Raw genomic sequence first — 18,271 nt, forward strand, 5'->3', positions numbered from 1 at the left:
TTTGTAATGATAGTATGACACCACACCAAATTTGTGTTATTTGTTTTATACTCCATATAGCAAAGAAAATGTTTTGGTCTAATATTAAATAACAAAGGAAATATCTCAATAAATAAATAAATAACAGAAGAAATGATTGGAGTAGATGAAAAGATCACCGTCTTTTCATATACACAACGGAATCAACTGTTACAACATACAAATAAATGTTTTATAAAATTTTAAAAAATTATACATTACAAATAAATGGGAAACCAAAAATAAAGTTTGACTGGCTCCTTGAAAATGAAAAAAATAGTGATTGATGAAGAGTGATTATAATCATTTTCTCTTTAAGAAGAAATGATATGTGCCATAGTAGAAGTGATTATAGTAGTATTTTTTTTTTTAGTAAATTTTAGTTAACTTAGGGTGGTAGTGCAAAAGACCACCTGGTATCCCATGCTATTCACATTAAAACTAAAAATTTAATGTTGAAAGGAGTTTTGAATATAAACAATAAAGTTTATGGTGGAGTGTAGTGCATCATGTTGGCCACAAAAACATTAATTTTGCAATAGAAAATTAATAGAATTGGTAAACCAATATATATATATATATATATATATATATAATGACGTGGCCGATAATGTGGCTCAACAGGAGCGTAGCAATAATAATTGCTACATTTCAACTTTTAGATATATATAGATAGATGTGACAAATGCATTTTAGTATACAGTTCCTAAGGCAATATTAGTGTTCCTTATTTTTTATTTTAATTTATTATTTTTTGAATAAGTGCAAGTGTTTATTTTTCATATTTTGTTGTATTATGAGTTTTGTATTATTTTAATTTGCAAGAAAATAATAGATTAACTTTCAAAGAAATTAACAAGATCCTATATAAATTATAGATTAGCTTACAAAGAAAGTACCAAAACCAAAGTACTTATAGTGGAGTATCATTTTTAGCAGCAATAGATAATGGCTCCTTAACTTTCAATAACTTGTATACATTAAGAACTATACTTTCATCAAGCCACAAAACTGTAAATGCAATGCAATGAAAATTCAAAACACAAAAAGCAAGCAAAAAAGATAACAGTAAACATGCTGCTGACATCAATGAATCCTTGATGTCAGTTTTCTAATAATGAAGACTATTCAGTGCAAACAGATCAAATTCTATTCTGTAAAAAGCAAAATTTCTCACTGTTTTAGATACATCAATCAAATACAATAAGATCATAGTAATCTTCTCCAGAAATTGCTGAGGGAACTCCATCAACTTCTCTGGCTTTGGAACTGACTTCACTAAATCCTCCAGAGATGGAACCACATTTTCCTCCAACAATGTAGTCAGTGAACCATCCAAAACCCCACGAACCTTGGCTACACCTTCTCTCTTCCTTGCCAGCAAACTTGAACAGAGTCTCTAGCATTCCAAAACACTATTTCTGGCAATATCTTATCCCCTCCTCGCTGGAACCCCACATTGCTAAACACAAAAACTATCTTCACCATCCTATCTGGGGTCATCTTTTCAACCTCAGAAACTTCCAAGAGTAGATCAAAAACCTTCTGAAAATCTATGTTGCCATCAGTATGAATACAAAAGGAGTCATCATAAACATATTTAAAGCGATTCTGAATTTCTTATGTGAAGCTTGAATTAAAATAACCTAAGCTGACTATCATAATACAAAAACATGCAACAGAGATTCTATATAGATTTGAAGAAGGCAATAAGACTTACAGCAACGAGTTTTCCATCATTTTGAGGCCTCTTTCCCACTTTTATTGCAGCAGCTGCTGCTGCTGCACCAGATGAAATCCCCACCTGAAATAAACATGCTCTCACATTCACCAAAGAATCGGAAAACCAAAAAGACCAGCAAGTAGCAACAAAAGAACTGTATAAATTATGTGTTTAACCCAAAAAAAAAATTTTAAGGAATGCCTTTAAATGAGGATTGGCAAAACGGGCAACAATTACTACCAAAATTGTTGAGATAAAACCTGAACATAATTAAATCAATGAGTTTAGCATAAAACTCCAAAAAGACTTGCCAACAATCCTTCTAGCGCCTAATATTCCTATAATTCATAGTCCTAAACTTGAACTTGAAAGACCTAATCAAAACATCTCAAAAACAATTAGTCTACAAAAGAATGATACCTAAAATCAAATAAATCTCAATATAAATGTCTCTCTTTCTCCCCCGTTCCTTGCAAACTCTAAATCTCTCTGTACCTCTCTCAATCCTTTCGGGTTTTTGTATTTAATTAAATGGTTATTTTTAAAACATATTAAGTTAAATGGTGTCTTAGCATTAAATGGTTTTTTTGAAGCATAAACAATGTCTTAGAAGTGTGTTTTACACTGTCTTTGGAACTGGAATTTCATATGCCACGTGTATTTATGGGAGGGAATGGAGGATTAGGCTTTTGCTATTACATATAGTAATAGGAGTAGAATTTCTTTATTCCTGTGGGCCTTGTTAGATAGTCTATCATTCAACTAAACCATGAACGAAGTTAAACATAAGCATACCTTGCACCATTTTCCTTAGTATCCTCAAGATGCCGGAATTGAACAGTAAACCATCATTGAGTCTCTACTAGGATGTGGATTTGTATAACTGATAATATCTTAAAACTCTATGACTTGTCTCATTGAATTGTCAAAGCTCTTTGTTTTCTTGAATCTTCATATTTGGGGGGTGTTTGGTAACATTGTTTGTATTTTTTGGAAATACGTGTGGGTGAAAAAGTGTGTGGAAATACGTGTAATGTTGTTTAAACACTGAAAACTGTTGTTCAAGTTACACTACCAAACAGCCCTGAATTTCAGAATGCTTCTGGTTTCCATTGGTCCATCTTCTTGAGGGCACCTGATGATGACAGTGTTCAATATGATCCCACCTTCCTGAAAGATGTGACATATGTCACAAAATTCCTGCATAATGCGAAGGAGATAGAGAATCATACATTATGGGTGCTAGAAAGAGAATATTTCAATGCTTGAGTACTACCCAAGTGCTGAGATCAGAAAATAGGAGCAACAGCCCAGTACAGAATGGGGTTTTGGAGAATCAAACTTACAGGTCTATTACATCTTTGGAGCATTTCTGTATATCATGAATTCCTATATTTTGAAGTATGACGAAGCAAATTATTTTTGTTATTTCAAATTGTATTATAAATTTATAATCAATTAATCATACAGATTGTCTTTCACCCTTTCCTTGCCACTGCATCCTATCAACTGCCTACTTATTAATTATTGACTAATTTAGAGTGAAGTGAGGACCAGCATTATCCCAGGCAGTGTCAGATTGCTAATTTGAACAGGAAATGAAGATAGGGCAAAAAAGTGAGGTGCACAAACAGAAAATCCTTACTTGTTCTCAAGGACATGTATAAATCCTCGATAGTCACTTCTCAATATCAATCAACTTTAACTTCAACTTCATGTTACCGGTTTGAACTACTATTTCATCTTTAGATGGCTCCAATCTTAAAACTGTCCCCTTCCTCCCAAGAGAAGAAACATGCACCATATCACCAACCTTGGGAAGCTGAGACTTCTCTGCAACATATTTAGGTGAAAGCAAAGATACAAGATTAAGTCCCACAAACGTTTTTCAACTACAAGCAGGGTGGATTTGGCAGAAGATCTGATCAATTCTTAATGAATACCTGATGGTGTTTGCTTGATATCTTCAATAAAGGATGCACTCTTATATGCCATAGGAGGTTCAGTGTATTCTGCCATAGTATGCTGTCTGCTGATAGCCAGTGCATGCTGGCTTTTATGAGTTGGAGTTGGCTGTGAAGATTGAATTGCAGATGCACGAAGTTGTCGCACTTTGTTGTGAAGAATAGAACGTGCCATTGCTGCAGCCTCAGATATTTCACGCATCTTCCTCAATCTTTGTCTAGTGCCATGTTCCATTATTTTCCTTCTAGCAACCAATAAATTTTCATAAAGGTCTTTTGAGAGCCTACAGTCGCAAATACAAAGAGATATCAGATAGAGCATGCATCAGAGTACAGATTTTTCTGTCGCTCACAAAGCAAGGCTAGCCATATTAATGACGAGCATCAATTATCAAGTAAGTTTTACATAATTGAAATTATATTTATTGGGATAAATGAAGGCCATATGGATTTTTTTCCTCCCTGGCCTGTTCTTGAATTCTTTTTATCACTAATCCAAAAAATTCATGATACTGAACTACAGCAAGGAGACCTCTACAAATGTCTGTTCATATTTTAGAATGAGGGCTTTTATCATGATGCAATTTATCTGAGTATGCAGTGGCAAAACATTTTTTCCCATCAATAGTTGTCTCTTGACATCTGTTGGAGATCTACATGCCTCAAATATTTGATATGTGCAGCGCCCGGTTTATATATGGCATCAAAAGTCAAATTTCTTTATTACATAGAACAGAATTGGTTTTACCAGAGAAAAAACAGGGGAAGAGGGTTGGAGTGGAGGTTAAACCAATTGTTGGTGTCCTTCATTCATTACATAATATTTAATAATAGCAAATGATAGTATTAGAATTTTAAGCTGTGGGATTTAAACAGCATGGTGAATACCAAACTTTTATATACAATACTGTGACACTACAGTCTAAATTAGAAGTTCTTTTTTTTGAGTGAAAGATTCTCACATCATATGATGTTGTGCTTCCTCCAAATACTCCTTGAAGTCTTGCTTTAACCTTTCCATTTCAGTTATGACCTGTATCAAAATATAACAAATAAATTCTATGGAAAAAGATGACGTCTTGGTAAAAGGACTGAAACAATGTGCTATCATTATCTAGTATCTGTACTTCTCAGTACATGCAAGCTTAAAATGACAGCAAGGGCTGCAAATTTCCAACATCTAAAATCTATGCTACTTAATTACAAATTTACATTATTTTTATATAGTAAATTCACTACATCATGTAACCCAAAGTAACAAGTTTCCACTTTTGACATGGATTTTTGACTTAAATATGACTAGAAATTTTAACTGGAACAGCATACAGTTCATTTTAGAGCTTCTTTTTCTGGTAGCAATAGAAAAAGAACAGCTGTGATTATTTTAGCTGAGATGGGCACCTCAAGTCCTTACAAGAAGATTTTGTGTATATTTAATGAATAAAAGAAATATAATTTTATATTCTCCAGTTCAAAGTAGAAATCATAAAACCTCTATCAACACATAGTATTCAAAACTAAATTAAAAAAAAACACATATGAGCTAATGTGCATTACCTCATCTATCTCTGCACTAGCTGAACCATATAGCTCACGAGCATTATCCACAATTATACTGGGCACTCCTAACTTTTCAGCTATATTGATTGCATTTGAACGCCCTACAGTAAAATTTCATTCCTTGAATTATAGCCAGTAATGTTACCACCAAAAAAAAAAAAAAAAACACCAAAGAACCACTGCTTGGCCAATGAAAAAATGTGGTCTGAAGTGCATGCAGCCCAAAAATTTACAATACACTTCTAGTAGTAAACCTCTAAGACAACTGCAAGCTCTATTTATATAACTAGAGTTGACACTATCAGGAGTACTTTAACAAGTTATTGCCAAAATTAGCAACAGGTCAAACACTAAATAATAACATACTTCCTGAGGAAGTCAAATAGTATTTACCCATTCATCACACTGCTCTATGCTATCATGCTTCCAGTACTAGTAGTAGTCACCATCAATGCAACTCCATTTTAAAAAATCAAATGTGGGCATTTACCACTTCCACAAACTAGAGATAACATTAACATGATTTATACTCAACTTGCTGATACAAATCAAATACAATTTGCAATATTGACCTCTATTCCATGTGTAATAGATCTCTATGCCATTTTATTTTACATTTTTTACATGGCAACTAGATAAAAATAGTCAAAGAAAAAGAAAAGGTAGCAGCATGAATGAAAGAGGTCCGAAACTGATATTGAAAACCTGGTACTCCCCAGAGAATCTTGAAAGTTGGTTTCAGATTCACTTCATCAAACTCCATGCATGCGTTTTCAAAGGTGTCATTACTGTGGGAAAAAAAAAATCCTCATGAACATGATCCCAAGAATTTACTGCAGGGTGCAAATAGTCTTTGGGGCTCATCCCAATTAAAAGCACGATGCTGAAGGCATAACTTTGTTCAATTAACTTCAATAAGACTAGATTTCTTGTTCAAACTAGACATGTTAAGTGACTAAAACATGACATTGTTTACATTTCAGTTTCATCTTTACATGTACACAAATACCTGTATTTCAGGGTTTTGAGTTCACCATGATGTGTAGTAGCTATTGTCAACAAAACACCAGTTTCAGCAAAAGATTCCAACAGTGACATCCCTAGTGCTGCTCCTTCAAGGGGATTTGTTCCCGCACCAACCTAACAAATATAAAAAGAATAAAATCCATATACAGTCATTGTAAAAATAAGTTTTTATTCTCTTTCTTCCTTTTCTGTAAAATTAGTAATTATGTTTCCAAACTTTAACCAAGCCAATTTAAAACATACTTCATCTAGTAGCACCAATGACTGACTTGTTGCATGTAATCGAATGTCCTGCACGATGTTACAAAGAACTTGCATGTAAATTTCTCATATGAAAAAGGAAATACTGTAATATATCAAAAAATAAAAATTTATGATTGCACAAGGAATGATTTAACTGAAACCTAGTAAAAAATCAAGAGTCTCTTGGTTTAAACAGCCGCTCTAATTTGCTGAAGGATTTCATTGAGAAAAAAGGCATATATATCTAATTTCAAGGAACTTGTAAGCAGTTTATAGTGCTCTAGCCAGTAATTTTAATCAACACAGACTATTAATTTAATGAGGTGAGAAATGTTCTGGGAAATATATTATCCTTACATTTATTTGTTTCAAATGGCCAGAGAAGGTAGATAAAGACTGTGACAAGGACTGTTCATCCCCAATGTCAGCAAAAACAGCATCAAACCAAGGGATTTTTACTGATTCAGAAGCTAAAACATATAGACCTGCAACACTTAAGAAATTATTACAATGGTGGGTGGTACAATAAAGAACCCCAAATGATAAAATAAATAGGAAAAATTAGTAGAACATTTAGTGCAAATCTTCAGCTGTTCTCACTAACTAAACTTATTTGGATTATTTGTGAGCCACATGGCTGGATTTATGATTTCACAAAGTTTCTATCATCAACATTAGGAGAAAAACTAGTCAGCAAGTCTAGGGCAAACTTGGTATATGTTGTTGGAAGTTGCATCTTGGTTTGTGGATTTAATTTTTTTAATCCATAAATATTCTGCACCGTACTGCCTGGCAAGCTGTTTTTATTTCCAATTAATATATCAAACTTACCATAACTGTCTAAATATCAAGAGTCTCAAGCAAAAATGTAGTTAACATAGAATAAGAAGTCTCTACATGATTGTGAATAATAAGATTTGTATTTAGATTCTACAGCCATGTAAAAATAGAACTACATAAAAACAACAGAGGAGTTACATGAACCTGATTTAGCCATCATAGCTGCCAATCCGACTGTCTTTAAACAAATGGTTTTACCCCCAGTATTGGGGCCAGTTATAACCAAAACTCGAGTTATATGATTTACAAAAAAATCAACTGGAACTGGATGAGCTTGTTCTAGTGCAGTAACCTGAAAACCAGAAATGCATTTGTCTTGAAAAAAAATTATTATAATTTGAGGTGTACATTAAATTTATAGGCAACTGGAAATATGAAATTCCAACTCATTTTTTTTGAAATCATTACCTGCATTTTTAAGGATGGAAGATCTACATCTTTTTCTCCTTTTCGTGCCATAATCTCACCTTGCTGTTTTCTCCTAATATCCTGAGGGAAAAAACACTGTTTAATACCACATGCAACATAAAAACTTTGCATAAAAGATAAACTAAGGGTAGAATGACTAGCGAGAGCCAGCTGAATAACTTTTTTTTTCAAAGAAGTCAATTGCCACAGCATTCTGCGAAAAGAAAATTCTACCCCAACTTGCAGTATTTTAATGTGATTTATGTGCTCTTAACTCAGGAAACACCACCCCCCCCCCCCCCCCACCACAAAAAAAAAAAAAAAAAAAAAAAAAAAAAAAAAGGTCAGCAGCTTTTGGGTCCAGCATAACTTACAGAAGTAGCATTACTGACATCTTTCCTGGCCTTCTGCAAATTTTGCCTATGCTGCTGAAGCAATAAAGGATGATAAGCTTTTGGCAGATACAATGTCCATTCCCTCTTAATGGGGTATGATGCATTTGAATTTTTGTTTCCTGATGGATACACAACAGAAGTAGAAGAGCCACTGCCTTTTGATAGAAACAAATCAGGATATGTGCCTCCAAATGAAAGACCAAAGGTTGCTCGAGCATTGACCTACATATTAAGAACCACAAAATAAGCAACTAATGAATCACCAACTAGAACAATCAGATGATGAAACATCTGCAAGGACTCTGGGGCATGCTTAAATATAGAATCTTAAAGGGTCATGGCACATGGCTTGCGTGCTCCATGTTTGAGGCTGAATCCTTATAAGGTAAAGAAAGGTAGCCTTCTTGCCTCTACCCAATATTATTCCTTTTGTTTTCCAACCTTCATTACATCAATCACACATTATATCTAGAATGTTTTGGCAGAGTTTTTTTATTTATTTTTTTATTTTATAAGAATTCCTTGATGAGCAATAAAGAGATCCACAACACAACTTTACAAAACCACAGCTGAAACTTTTTAAATTGGCTAAACTGCTACTCTAAATTTATCTTTTATGTACCTAATGTCATTCAAGAAGCAAGTGCATAGAGTAAGCAGGGGACCACACCTCTTTTGAGAGAGAGAGAGAGAAAAAGGTGAGACACCTACCACATCCAGTTGAATTATACTGTTTAACAACTTTTCAATCTCATCAAGATCAATTTGCATCTGTGCAGAAAACAGCAACACAGAAACATAAGAATGAAATACATATAAGTCCAATCGAAAGAAATTTCATCACATAATACAGCAACCTTTTCTGTTAACATTGAAAGCACATCTGCCACAGCCTTTGCCACTGATGCTCTTGCTTGCTGCAACTCATCATTTAAAGGAACGGCAGAGAGTGGCTCTACAATGCTTCCTCTGCCTGAACCACTACAAACAGCATATTATCTCTCAGGAAACAAATACAAATATGAGTTACCACTTGAAGAAAAATCAACTAGAATGTGTTTGCATGTGTGATGATCTTGGAAGTTACACGATAAAATTTTGTGGACCTGTATAACAGTAGACCCTTGACGCCTTTCAGTTGATCCACCCCTGATTTTATACACCACCTGCCATCTATGTTACTCACTTCCTGAACCAGTAATGGGATAATTATTTTATTAGGGGAAAAAGAAAATCATGAAGATGCAAAAGAAAGACATCTTTGATCCCATGCTTCATACCAGAAATGGTGTTTCATTCTTCTCACTCCTAATTAAGCTGTCCATTAACTGATATATCTGAACAGAGAAGACAATAAAAGATTTTAAGATAAAATTGTCAATAAGAACAGTAATGATGATTTTAAGCTCTTGGCCAGTAGTGCATTCAACATGTGTAACCTTTATACGCCAACTTAAACCCACCGAGAAGGTACTGCAACTCAAAATATAAGGACAGGTTTGTAAAAGTAGGATGTAAAATATAAAGAATACATAAATCCATGTTCAAATATGAACTTTAGAGGCATGTGGAAAAGTGCTCATCCTATATGTTTTAGCAGAAATAATAACACCGAAAGGGCTGCCCAAACTCAGTGGGCTCTCAGGCCCTGCCATCAGCTTATATGCCTGAAAGAAGGCCCAAAGGGCTAGCCAAACCTCAAGCAGGTCTGACAAGCCCTGCTACGCGCCCAAATGCCGGGCACAGTTCTGCTACCTTGCAAAGCTAAACCCAACCAATGGGCTAGAAGCAATAAGTGTGAATTATAACTTTCAACTTTCAGGTAACTTCCATTGAAGCACTTATGACAGTTTTGCACAATGACAAGGGAGACATTGGGATATGTGAATCTTTCTTTTATGTTCAGTGTCAAAATGATTAATCATATCTACTGGCTGATGACTGCAATACACTACCTTAATTAAGCAATATTTTTGCTAGCTAGCCCTCATCAAATAGTAGCTGGGGACAACTAGAAGTTTCTACCTATCTAACCAAAAACACCACTTGGAAATAATATAAATAAATAAAAGACCAAATTTACCTTTCTCTCAAGCATTCTCACTTGTTCACGTGATCGTTTCAGGGTTGGACTCTAAAACCAGGAACAAAAATTGAAAAAAAAAAAATTAGTAAGACTAGAATAATTAGGTTCCTGATACAACATTTCAATATGAAAAATGACAAACAAGCCAACAAAAAATCGTGGAGCAGAACAGCATATGTATAAAGGTTCAAAAACTTTTTTCAATAAAGCAACTGCTCTCTGAAAAATCAGAAACCATCTTAACTAGAGGAAATCAACAAAGTTCCGGTGTCACAATATGTATAAAACAGCATTGGTGAAATTCAGTGAGGTTAAAATGAACAAACCGCTGAATCTTTAACAGAGCCATCTTCGTCTATAATTTGCAGTATCAACTTAACTAATGATCGATTTATAATAAATCCAGTTATCTGCATGCAAAGTTGGGAAGAAGTCAACACATAAAAGCATTCAATAAACATGGAGACAATTAGTTTGAATATTAACACTCTAGTTACCTCTTCTGTGAGAGGCATGAAACGTCTGTACCAATCTGCATCTTCCTTGATTGCAGCTTTTAAATTTAACTGCAAAGTTTCACAATGCTGTAGTAGAGCTGCAACAGCCAGTGCCGCATTTCCATCCACCGGTAAACTTCTCCTGGCTTGTTGGATAGCAGATTTCACCTTCAAGGACAACATAACAAGCACTTTTAAGAGCAAGGCCATGAATAAATAGCAAACATTCTCATTCTTGTGTAAGATCAAGATTATGAATCTACCACTATTGAGAGAACAAATATGGGCATTGATTCTCACACAATCCTTATTGTACATTGTCCGTACACCACCCATTTCACATTATAAATGTGCACATCGCGTGTGAAAATATGAATTGTATGTACAGAGTGTACATCAATGAATGTGAGAGACCAATTACCGAACAAATATTAACACGACAAGTTACAACGAAATACAATGAGTCCTACTTCTACATAGTCACAAAAACGAACACTACATATATGACAAAATGCCAAAATGAAATTTGAGAGTGTTCAAACTCAAAAACTTTGAAAACAACAAACAATCGTGCATGTGTTGGTCAAACAAATGAAACTTAGGAAGAACAATATTATTGACTAAAAATAAAAAGACAGAACAAAAACCAATTAAGAACAGTGCACTAACAAGAACAACATCAATGCCGGTAAAGTCCAATCTACAACCACCGTGGTTGTACATTTCCACGGCCGCATTGGTCTCTTCCAAAAGCCTCAGACTCTCTTCGTACGTTTGATTCAGAGACCACAGCTGCGCCTAACACACACAGAAAAACAAAACAACAAAAAAACAAAGCGATATGATGAAACATTCATTGAGAATTTGAAGCAGAGTTTAAGAGAGAGAGAGAGACCTTTGTGGCTTCGCGGCCAAAGGAAGTGGTGGCAAAGGAAGAGACAGAGTCACAGAGCTTGTCCCATTCGAGGACTCTGAGGCTGTTGGAGTGAACAGAGGATAAGGATTTGTGTTTGGTAACAGTACTAAGGTTTGCGGAGACAACTGAGGATTGTCTGAGAAAAAATGATTGGTTTTTGAACGTAACAGATTTGATATTAATGGTAATTGGGAAAAGAGTGGAGTTGAGAAATAATGCACAACAATTCATTTTTCTCTGTGTGTGTGTGTGTGTGTGTTCTGTGGGCTTTTTATTGAAACTTTGAAACTATTCGGAACCAGAAAGAGGGAAAGTAGTAGTAGTACTAGCAGTAGTTGTGGTGTTTGGATAGAAGGAAAGAGCGATGAGTGGTTTAGAGTTTAATACTTTAATCTCATAAAAATTATTATGATTTTTAAAAAAAAAATATTCATTTAGCATAGTGTTTGAAATTCGTTAATTATTTTTATTACCACGTCAATTTATAAATAGTTTGGTAATGAAATTAGTAATCCTTTTAATATTTTTCTCATTTTGAATAAGGAAAAATATATTAATTAACTAAAATTGTCACTAGAGTTCTAAATGAACTGATTTGTATGAAGTCAAGAGCTTTGTAATTTAATTGATTGACATCTTCATTATAACTATTGAATTATTAAAAAAAAATGAGTCTAGTCATGTATTAAAAAATAAGGATTTTTATTTTATTTTTAATTTTTAACACAAATTGAGCTCAAATTTATCAAGGAATTAGATTATACTAGCCTCTGAGTGTTATGCGTTTTGGATAAAATAATTTTTTCATCACACCCTTAGGTATTTTTGAAATTGGAAAATGTAGTAATCCCAAATTTTAATGAATGCAAATTATTAACTTTTTTCCTAAAAAAATAGAAGAGCATTTGAGCACTTGTGTGAGCACGTGCTCAGTGGCTAGTTTTTTTGGTACATCTATTTTTTTTAAACCCAAGGCCAAAAGTTTAATGAATGAAAATTATTCATTTTGGATTGTGAACTTTGTAATGATAGGATAAGATATACTGGTCATAGAGTGTCACAATAATCATTGTTTTAAATGAGAGTTATCAATTTTTTTTAAAAAAAAATCCTAAAAGGTTGTCATTTAGTCCTAAAAGGTAGCTAGTATTACACATCCATAATCATAACAAAAATTTCAAATGCTAAAGACTCTCATGTTGTAAATGTAGAATTTTTTTAATTAAATTTTTTTAAATGGTAGTTATGTAAAAGCTAGACACTTAGTACACATCCATAACTAAATTTTAGCATACTTAAAAAAGCTTAAAAAGAAAATAAAAATAAATAAGAAGGGTTGTCAACATTACCATTCCTTTAATTTAAAAAAATGGTAAACTACATATTTGGTCCCTAACTTTCACGATGTATGTCAATTTAGTCTCTAACCTTTCGAATATGTCAATTTAGTCCCTAACCTTTTGATATTGTGTCAAAATGGTCATTGTCGTTAAGTGACATATGAAAAATGCTGACTTGACTAACCGTGACAATAAAAAATTATTTTTATGCCATCCAAACTGTCGCATGGACTGCCACGTGGCCTAAATAATAATAAAAATGTATAAATGCACTTTTAGTTCCTATATTTTAGACATTTTTCTATTTTGGTCCCTACATTTTCATTTCACCACTTTAGTCCCTAAACCAATTAACGTGTAACATTTAAGTCCTTACCATCAGCCAACAAACGGAAAGAGCATAAGTGGCTGACGGAGAAATAAAATAAGGTTATTTTTTTACACGTGGCATGCCCCACTTCGACACGTGGCTTTCCTGCACCAAACCTAGTCACGTGTATGTCATGTGAGGCACTCACCAACCAAATCTGGTGCGTAGACACTGAAAAATCCCCAAATCAAACTTGAATCCCTAGAATTACCCTCTCTGTCTCTCTCGAATCCTCAGCCTCTCTCTCAAACAACCTTCATCAACCATCTCTATCACTTAAAGCCACCATCATCATCAACCATCTCTCAAAACCACCATCATGAACCATTTCTGTCACTTGATACCTACACTTTTTAAATAGTGGAGAAAACAAAAGTTGGGAGACCTCTGTCTTTGTGAAAAGGTCTTCTCTCTCTCTCTCTCTCTGTCTATGTCCTGATTTATAGCTTTACAATATGCTTGTTGGTAAGATTTGGTAGTAGGGGCCATAATGTTTTTGTATATTTTGACTTTTGACAGTTTGTTGGTCCTTGTCTGCATGTGTTTGTTTGTGGTTTACAGTGTGGTCCATGTGTTCCCCGTGTGCTCCTATTGAAGAGAGTTAAGTAAGCCTATTATTATTGAATGAGGGTTTTTTTGTGTAATTCAAGTGTGATAACGATGCATATGTTTGTTTTAGTACGACAAAACTATTGAAGTAAGTGTTGTATTATTACTTAAATATTTGATTAAGTGTTGTGTTGGTAAATGCTTTATTAAGTGTTGTGTTGTCTGCATGTAGAATGGAATATTTTATTAGGTATGAGTGTTGTTTTGTTAAATAATATATATTTTATTCTGTAATTAACATTGTTTAATTCGTTTTGGGGGTATATTGCATGCAAAGTGAACTATTTCAATAAGTGCTGTGTTGGTAAATGAATGTTGTTTTCTTAAATAACTGTTGTTTTGTATTGTAACTAGCATTGTTTAATTGGTTTTGGGAGTATATTACATGCAGAGTGAACTATTTCATTAAGTGTTGTGTTGGTAAATGAGTGTTGTTTTCTTAAATAATTGTTGTTTTGTTCTGTAACTAACATTGTTTAATTGGTTTTGGGGTTATATTGCATGCAGAATGGATGAACTATTTAGTATATCAAATGGTGGTCAAAGGTTTGAAATAAAGGGTATATGTAGGGACTTTGGGTACACATCTGTTTGCAAGTTATGGTATAAAATGCCTGGTATGGACCAAGAAATGACAAATTTCCATTTGGTTGTTGATGATCATGATGCCATGTACATGACATAATTAGTGAGGGATCATGAAGAGATTCATGTGTATGTAGAGCACCCAGTAGATGACCCCATATTAATTGATAAAGGAGAGGATGTTGGTGAGGGTGTGCAGCCATTGGCAGTGGAGCAAGACATTATTAGTTATTATGACAATTGATGATAGTAATTATAGTGATGACAGTGAACATGATGACCATGATGAGAGTGATATTTATAATTTTTATGATAATGATGACATGTATGCTAATGATCAAACTTTTAACAATGAGGATGAGCCAATTGAGGTAGATGTTGAACAAGTGTATGCTAGGAGAGTAGGTAAAGGACCTGTTATTGAGGAGGTTAATGCTGATGTTCCCATTAAAGTGGCTGCTTCTCAAGTGGATTTAAGGAGAGTAGGTAAAAAACCCTATCATTGAGCACCCACCTGAAGTCTTCATATAAGTGATAGTAGTGATAGTGTGAGAAGCGATGTTGGGAGAAGTGGCCTAGAAGATAATGTAGAGTTGAACCATGGTGTCAGGGACTTTGTTGAAGATAGTAGTAACAGTTGGGATGGTAAGGATGATGATGTTGTTGAACTAGGTCAAATGAGTGCTAGTATAATGAACTCTGATTATGAGATTGGGTATGATACTGATGATAATTATGAGGATGATAAAAGGACACATGTGGGAGATGGAAGGGAACAGAAAAAAGAGGAAGTGAGGAAGTTCCCTGTGTTTAAGCCAATGGCTAAGGCTGAGCATATTTTTTTTGAGAAAGATATGCTGTTTAGTACACCTAAATAATTCAAGGAAGCTATAACAGAATATGCAGTTCATTGTAGATGGGGGATCAGATTTGTTAAAAATGATCTGTAAAGGATAAGAGTTATCAGCCAAGAAAACTGCAAGTTTATTGCCTACTAATAAAGGTGCCAAGGGAGAGGAGCTACCAATTAAGGACACTGACATTAGAACACACATGCTCTAGAAGTTATAAGAATTATAGGTGTACTTCATCATACATTGGGAAGAAGTTGATGAAGAATGTGAAAAGACAACCTAATATCAAACTGAGAGACATCCAAGATGTTGTCCATGAGAAGTATACCCTAAACATAAGTGCAGGAAAAGTAAGTAGGGCTAGGGATAAGGCTCGAGAATATGTTGATAGGGCTTACACATAACAGAACAACCAGTTGTGGGAGTACTGTGAGGAATTAGGAGGGCTAGTCTTGGCAGTACCATACTTATGAATGTACATACCTCCCATGATGGTGATTTAGTAGCTAAGATGGAGATGGATTTGGTGTGTGTGGTGCCTTATTTTGAGAGGCTATACATATATTTAGAGGGCTGCAAAATGGGGTTTTTGGCTGGTTGCAGGCCATTCATTGGTTTAGATGCTTGTCATTTGCAGAATAAATCAGGGGGACAATTGATTATTGCAGTATGTAGAGATCCTAATAAAGAGTATTTCCCACTTGCATATGCAATAGTAAAGGCTGAAACCAAGGACTCTTAAACTTAGTTCATCAATCTGTTACTTGCAGACATAGGTTAGAATAGGAGATGAGTGTTTATGTTAGACCAGTAGAAGGTGTGTAGTTTATTCTCTATTTGGTTGTTTTTATCTTCATTTACTCATTGTATCTTTAAGACACTAACTTCACATATTTTCCTCTGATATTGTTTGTGACAGGGGTTAGTGCAAACTTTCTTTGATAACTAGCCATAGAATGAACATAAGATTTGCTATAGGCACCTCTATAACAACTTTAGGAAGAACCATCCTAGTATTCTGATTAGAGATATGTTTCGGAGGGCAACCAAGGCAACTTATAAAGAAGAGTTTGATAGGGTGATGGATGAGCTGAAGGAAATTGATGCTAATATACATAATTGGTTGGATGCTCCTTCAACAACAAAATGGGCTAGACACATGTTTAGTGAGGATGGCTTAATTGACATTTTCAACAGTAGAATTCTTAAATTTAGGTCTAAACCTATAATTAGCATGGTATAAGTGTTTGTGATCATCTACATGCTATAGTTAATTAGGTTCATTGTTTGGTACTGTTTTTAATAGGTGTTGCAATTAATATCTAATATTTTATTATATTTGCATGTGCTTGCAGTTTAAGTGTATCAGACTATATCTCATGACTAGGTTTCAAGAGAATAGAGAGAAGATTCTAAGAGTAGAATAACATATTTGTGCCAAGGTTCTGAAGAGGTTGCATAAGGAAAAACTGGCAGACAGTAGGTGGTTAGCTTGTTGGGTAGGGTAGACCCAGTTTGAAGTAAAAAATGGTTTGCAAAATTTCATTGTTGACTTGGCCACAGCACACTGTAGTTGTAGGAAGTGGGATATAAGTGGCATACATTGTGCTCATGCAATCACCTACATATTTTCAACGGACAAGATGCTGAGCAGTAGGTTCACCCATGTTACCATGTCTCTATATACAAGGCATGCTATGAGTCAATCCTTTCACCAATTAATGGACAGAATATGTAAAGACCCAGTGGCGTGACCCCAGTTCAGCCTCCCATCAAAAGAAGACCACCTGACAAACCTAAGAAGAAGAGAGTAAGGAAACCTAATGAGCCAACAAGTAGGGGAGCTGGCATCTCTAAGCAATGCAAGGCATGTGGTAAGTTAGGGCATAATAGAAGAAATTGGAGGGGTGAGATTGGAGGAAACTCCTCATTGTCAGGCACAACAAATAGAACCAGTAGATCTAATAAGGTAATATATGGACATGTGTGTGAAATAGTTGCTTCTCAATATTCAGTATTAATGTGTGTGAATTTCTTGTTTGTAGACCAGCAGAATCAGAATCAGAACTAGGGTAACCTCTACCATACCATTGCACCATACCAAGCCAACATGTACAACTTCAACTTTAGTCCAAGTGTACCACCTCAGTCAAGCATGCATAGCCCATCCATTCCAAGTGCACCATATCAATCTAGCATGCCCAGCTTCAGGCCAAGTGCACCATCTCAAGTCAAGACAAACTCAGCTACTCAATTTGCACCATCTTAGACCAGGATGCACCAATCCAGTCTAAGTGTAACACCTCATGCCAGGACAAGCTCATCCAATCCATTTCAGGCCAGCAGAAGTACATTCATCCACTCTTATACAAAGCAGCATAGCTCCACTCTAGCTGCACCACACCAGTCAGGCAACACCACATAGAATCCAGGTGCACATCACAACTCCAGCAGCAACAACCCAAATCCAAGGCAAAAAAAGAAAAGGGTGGTCGCATCAGAGACTCTAAAGACTTCTAAGAATGCATCCAGATATATGGAAGCAATCAAACATGGTGGGAGTCAATCATCTGTGCATGGTCCAAGGAAATGAAGAGAGCACAAGTTTTTTCCTTTGCTTGATGAATGTCACTTGTTTTGTGTATTTATGGTGATAGGGTTAGCTATGGAACAATACCCTATTGTTGGCTTAACTATGTAATTGTGGTGTTTGTATAATATTGGTGTTTTGGATTAACTATGGTTAACTATGGTGTTTGTGTGATAGGGTTAACTATGGAACAATGCCCTATTGTTTTGTATAATTCTAGTGATGGTAGAAAGTGTTGTTTTGTTTA

At 34.8% G+C, this 18,271-nt stretch overlaps 1 protein-coding gene across 9 annotated transcripts; it reads right to left on the reverse strand.

Annotated features, from left to right (window-relative positions):
- Positions 1-1,081: 1,081 nt before the first annotated feature.
- Positions 1,082-12,006, reverse strand: LOC126698627 (uncharacterized). Of its 9 annotated transcripts, none has more exons than XM_050395996.1 (23): positions 11,656-12,006; positions 11,430-11,558; positions 10,761-10,928; positions 10,590-10,673; positions 10,261-10,311; positions 9,458-9,514; positions 9,284-9,366; positions 9,035-9,158; positions 8,889-8,948; positions 8,157-8,399; positions 7,783-7,863; positions 7,519-7,666; positions 6,892-7,019; positions 6,535-6,582; positions 6,275-6,405; positions 5,971-6,053; positions 5,263-5,366; positions 4,668-4,738; positions 3,685-3,950; positions 3,387-3,574; positions 2,537-2,941; positions 1,739-1,822; positions 1,082-1,563 (listed from the first exon to the last, which is right to left on the reverse strand). In XM_050395996.1, exons 1-20 carry the CDS (start codon positions 11,905-11,907, stop codon positions 3,420-3,422), a joined length of 2,466 nt encoding a protein of 821 aa, XP_050251953.1. In that variant the 5' UTR covers positions 11,908-12,006; the 3' UTR covers positions 1,082-1,563; positions 1,739-1,822; positions 2,537-2,941; positions 3,387-3,419. The 9 variants fall into 9 exon arrangements, with proteins under 9 accessions (XP_050251953.1, XP_050251949.1, XP_050251945.1 ...); XM_050395992.1 differs by having other exon boundaries at positions 2,817-2,911; positions 3,685-3,989; positions 11,656-12,005; XM_050395988.1 differs by having other exon boundaries at positions 2,537-2,911; positions 3,685-3,989; positions 11,656-12,005.
- Positions 12,007-18,271: the final 6,265 nt, after the last annotated feature.

This window comes from Quercus robur, chromosome 9 (assembly GCF_932294415.1).
Source record: "Quercus robur chromosome 9, dhQueRobu3.1, whole genome shotgun sequence".
In the NCBI taxonomy this organism is placed as follows: Eukaryota; Viridiplantae; Streptophyta; class Magnoliopsida; order Fagales; family Fagaceae; genus Quercus; species Quercus robur.

Coding starts and splice junctions, on each gene's coding strand:
- LOC126698627 (XM_050395993.1), bottom strand. CDS start 11,907: ATGAATTGTTGTGCATTATTTCTCAACTCCACTCTTTTCCCAATTACC. Junction 8,949..9,034: donor TTTCAATGTTAACAGAAAAG/GTTGCTGTATTA, acceptor TTTTCTGCACAG/ATGCAAATTGATCTTGATGA. Junction 3,575..3,684: donor TATCAAGCAAACACCATCAG/GTATTCATTAAG, acceptor AATATGTTGCAG/AGAAGTCTCAGCTTCCCAAG.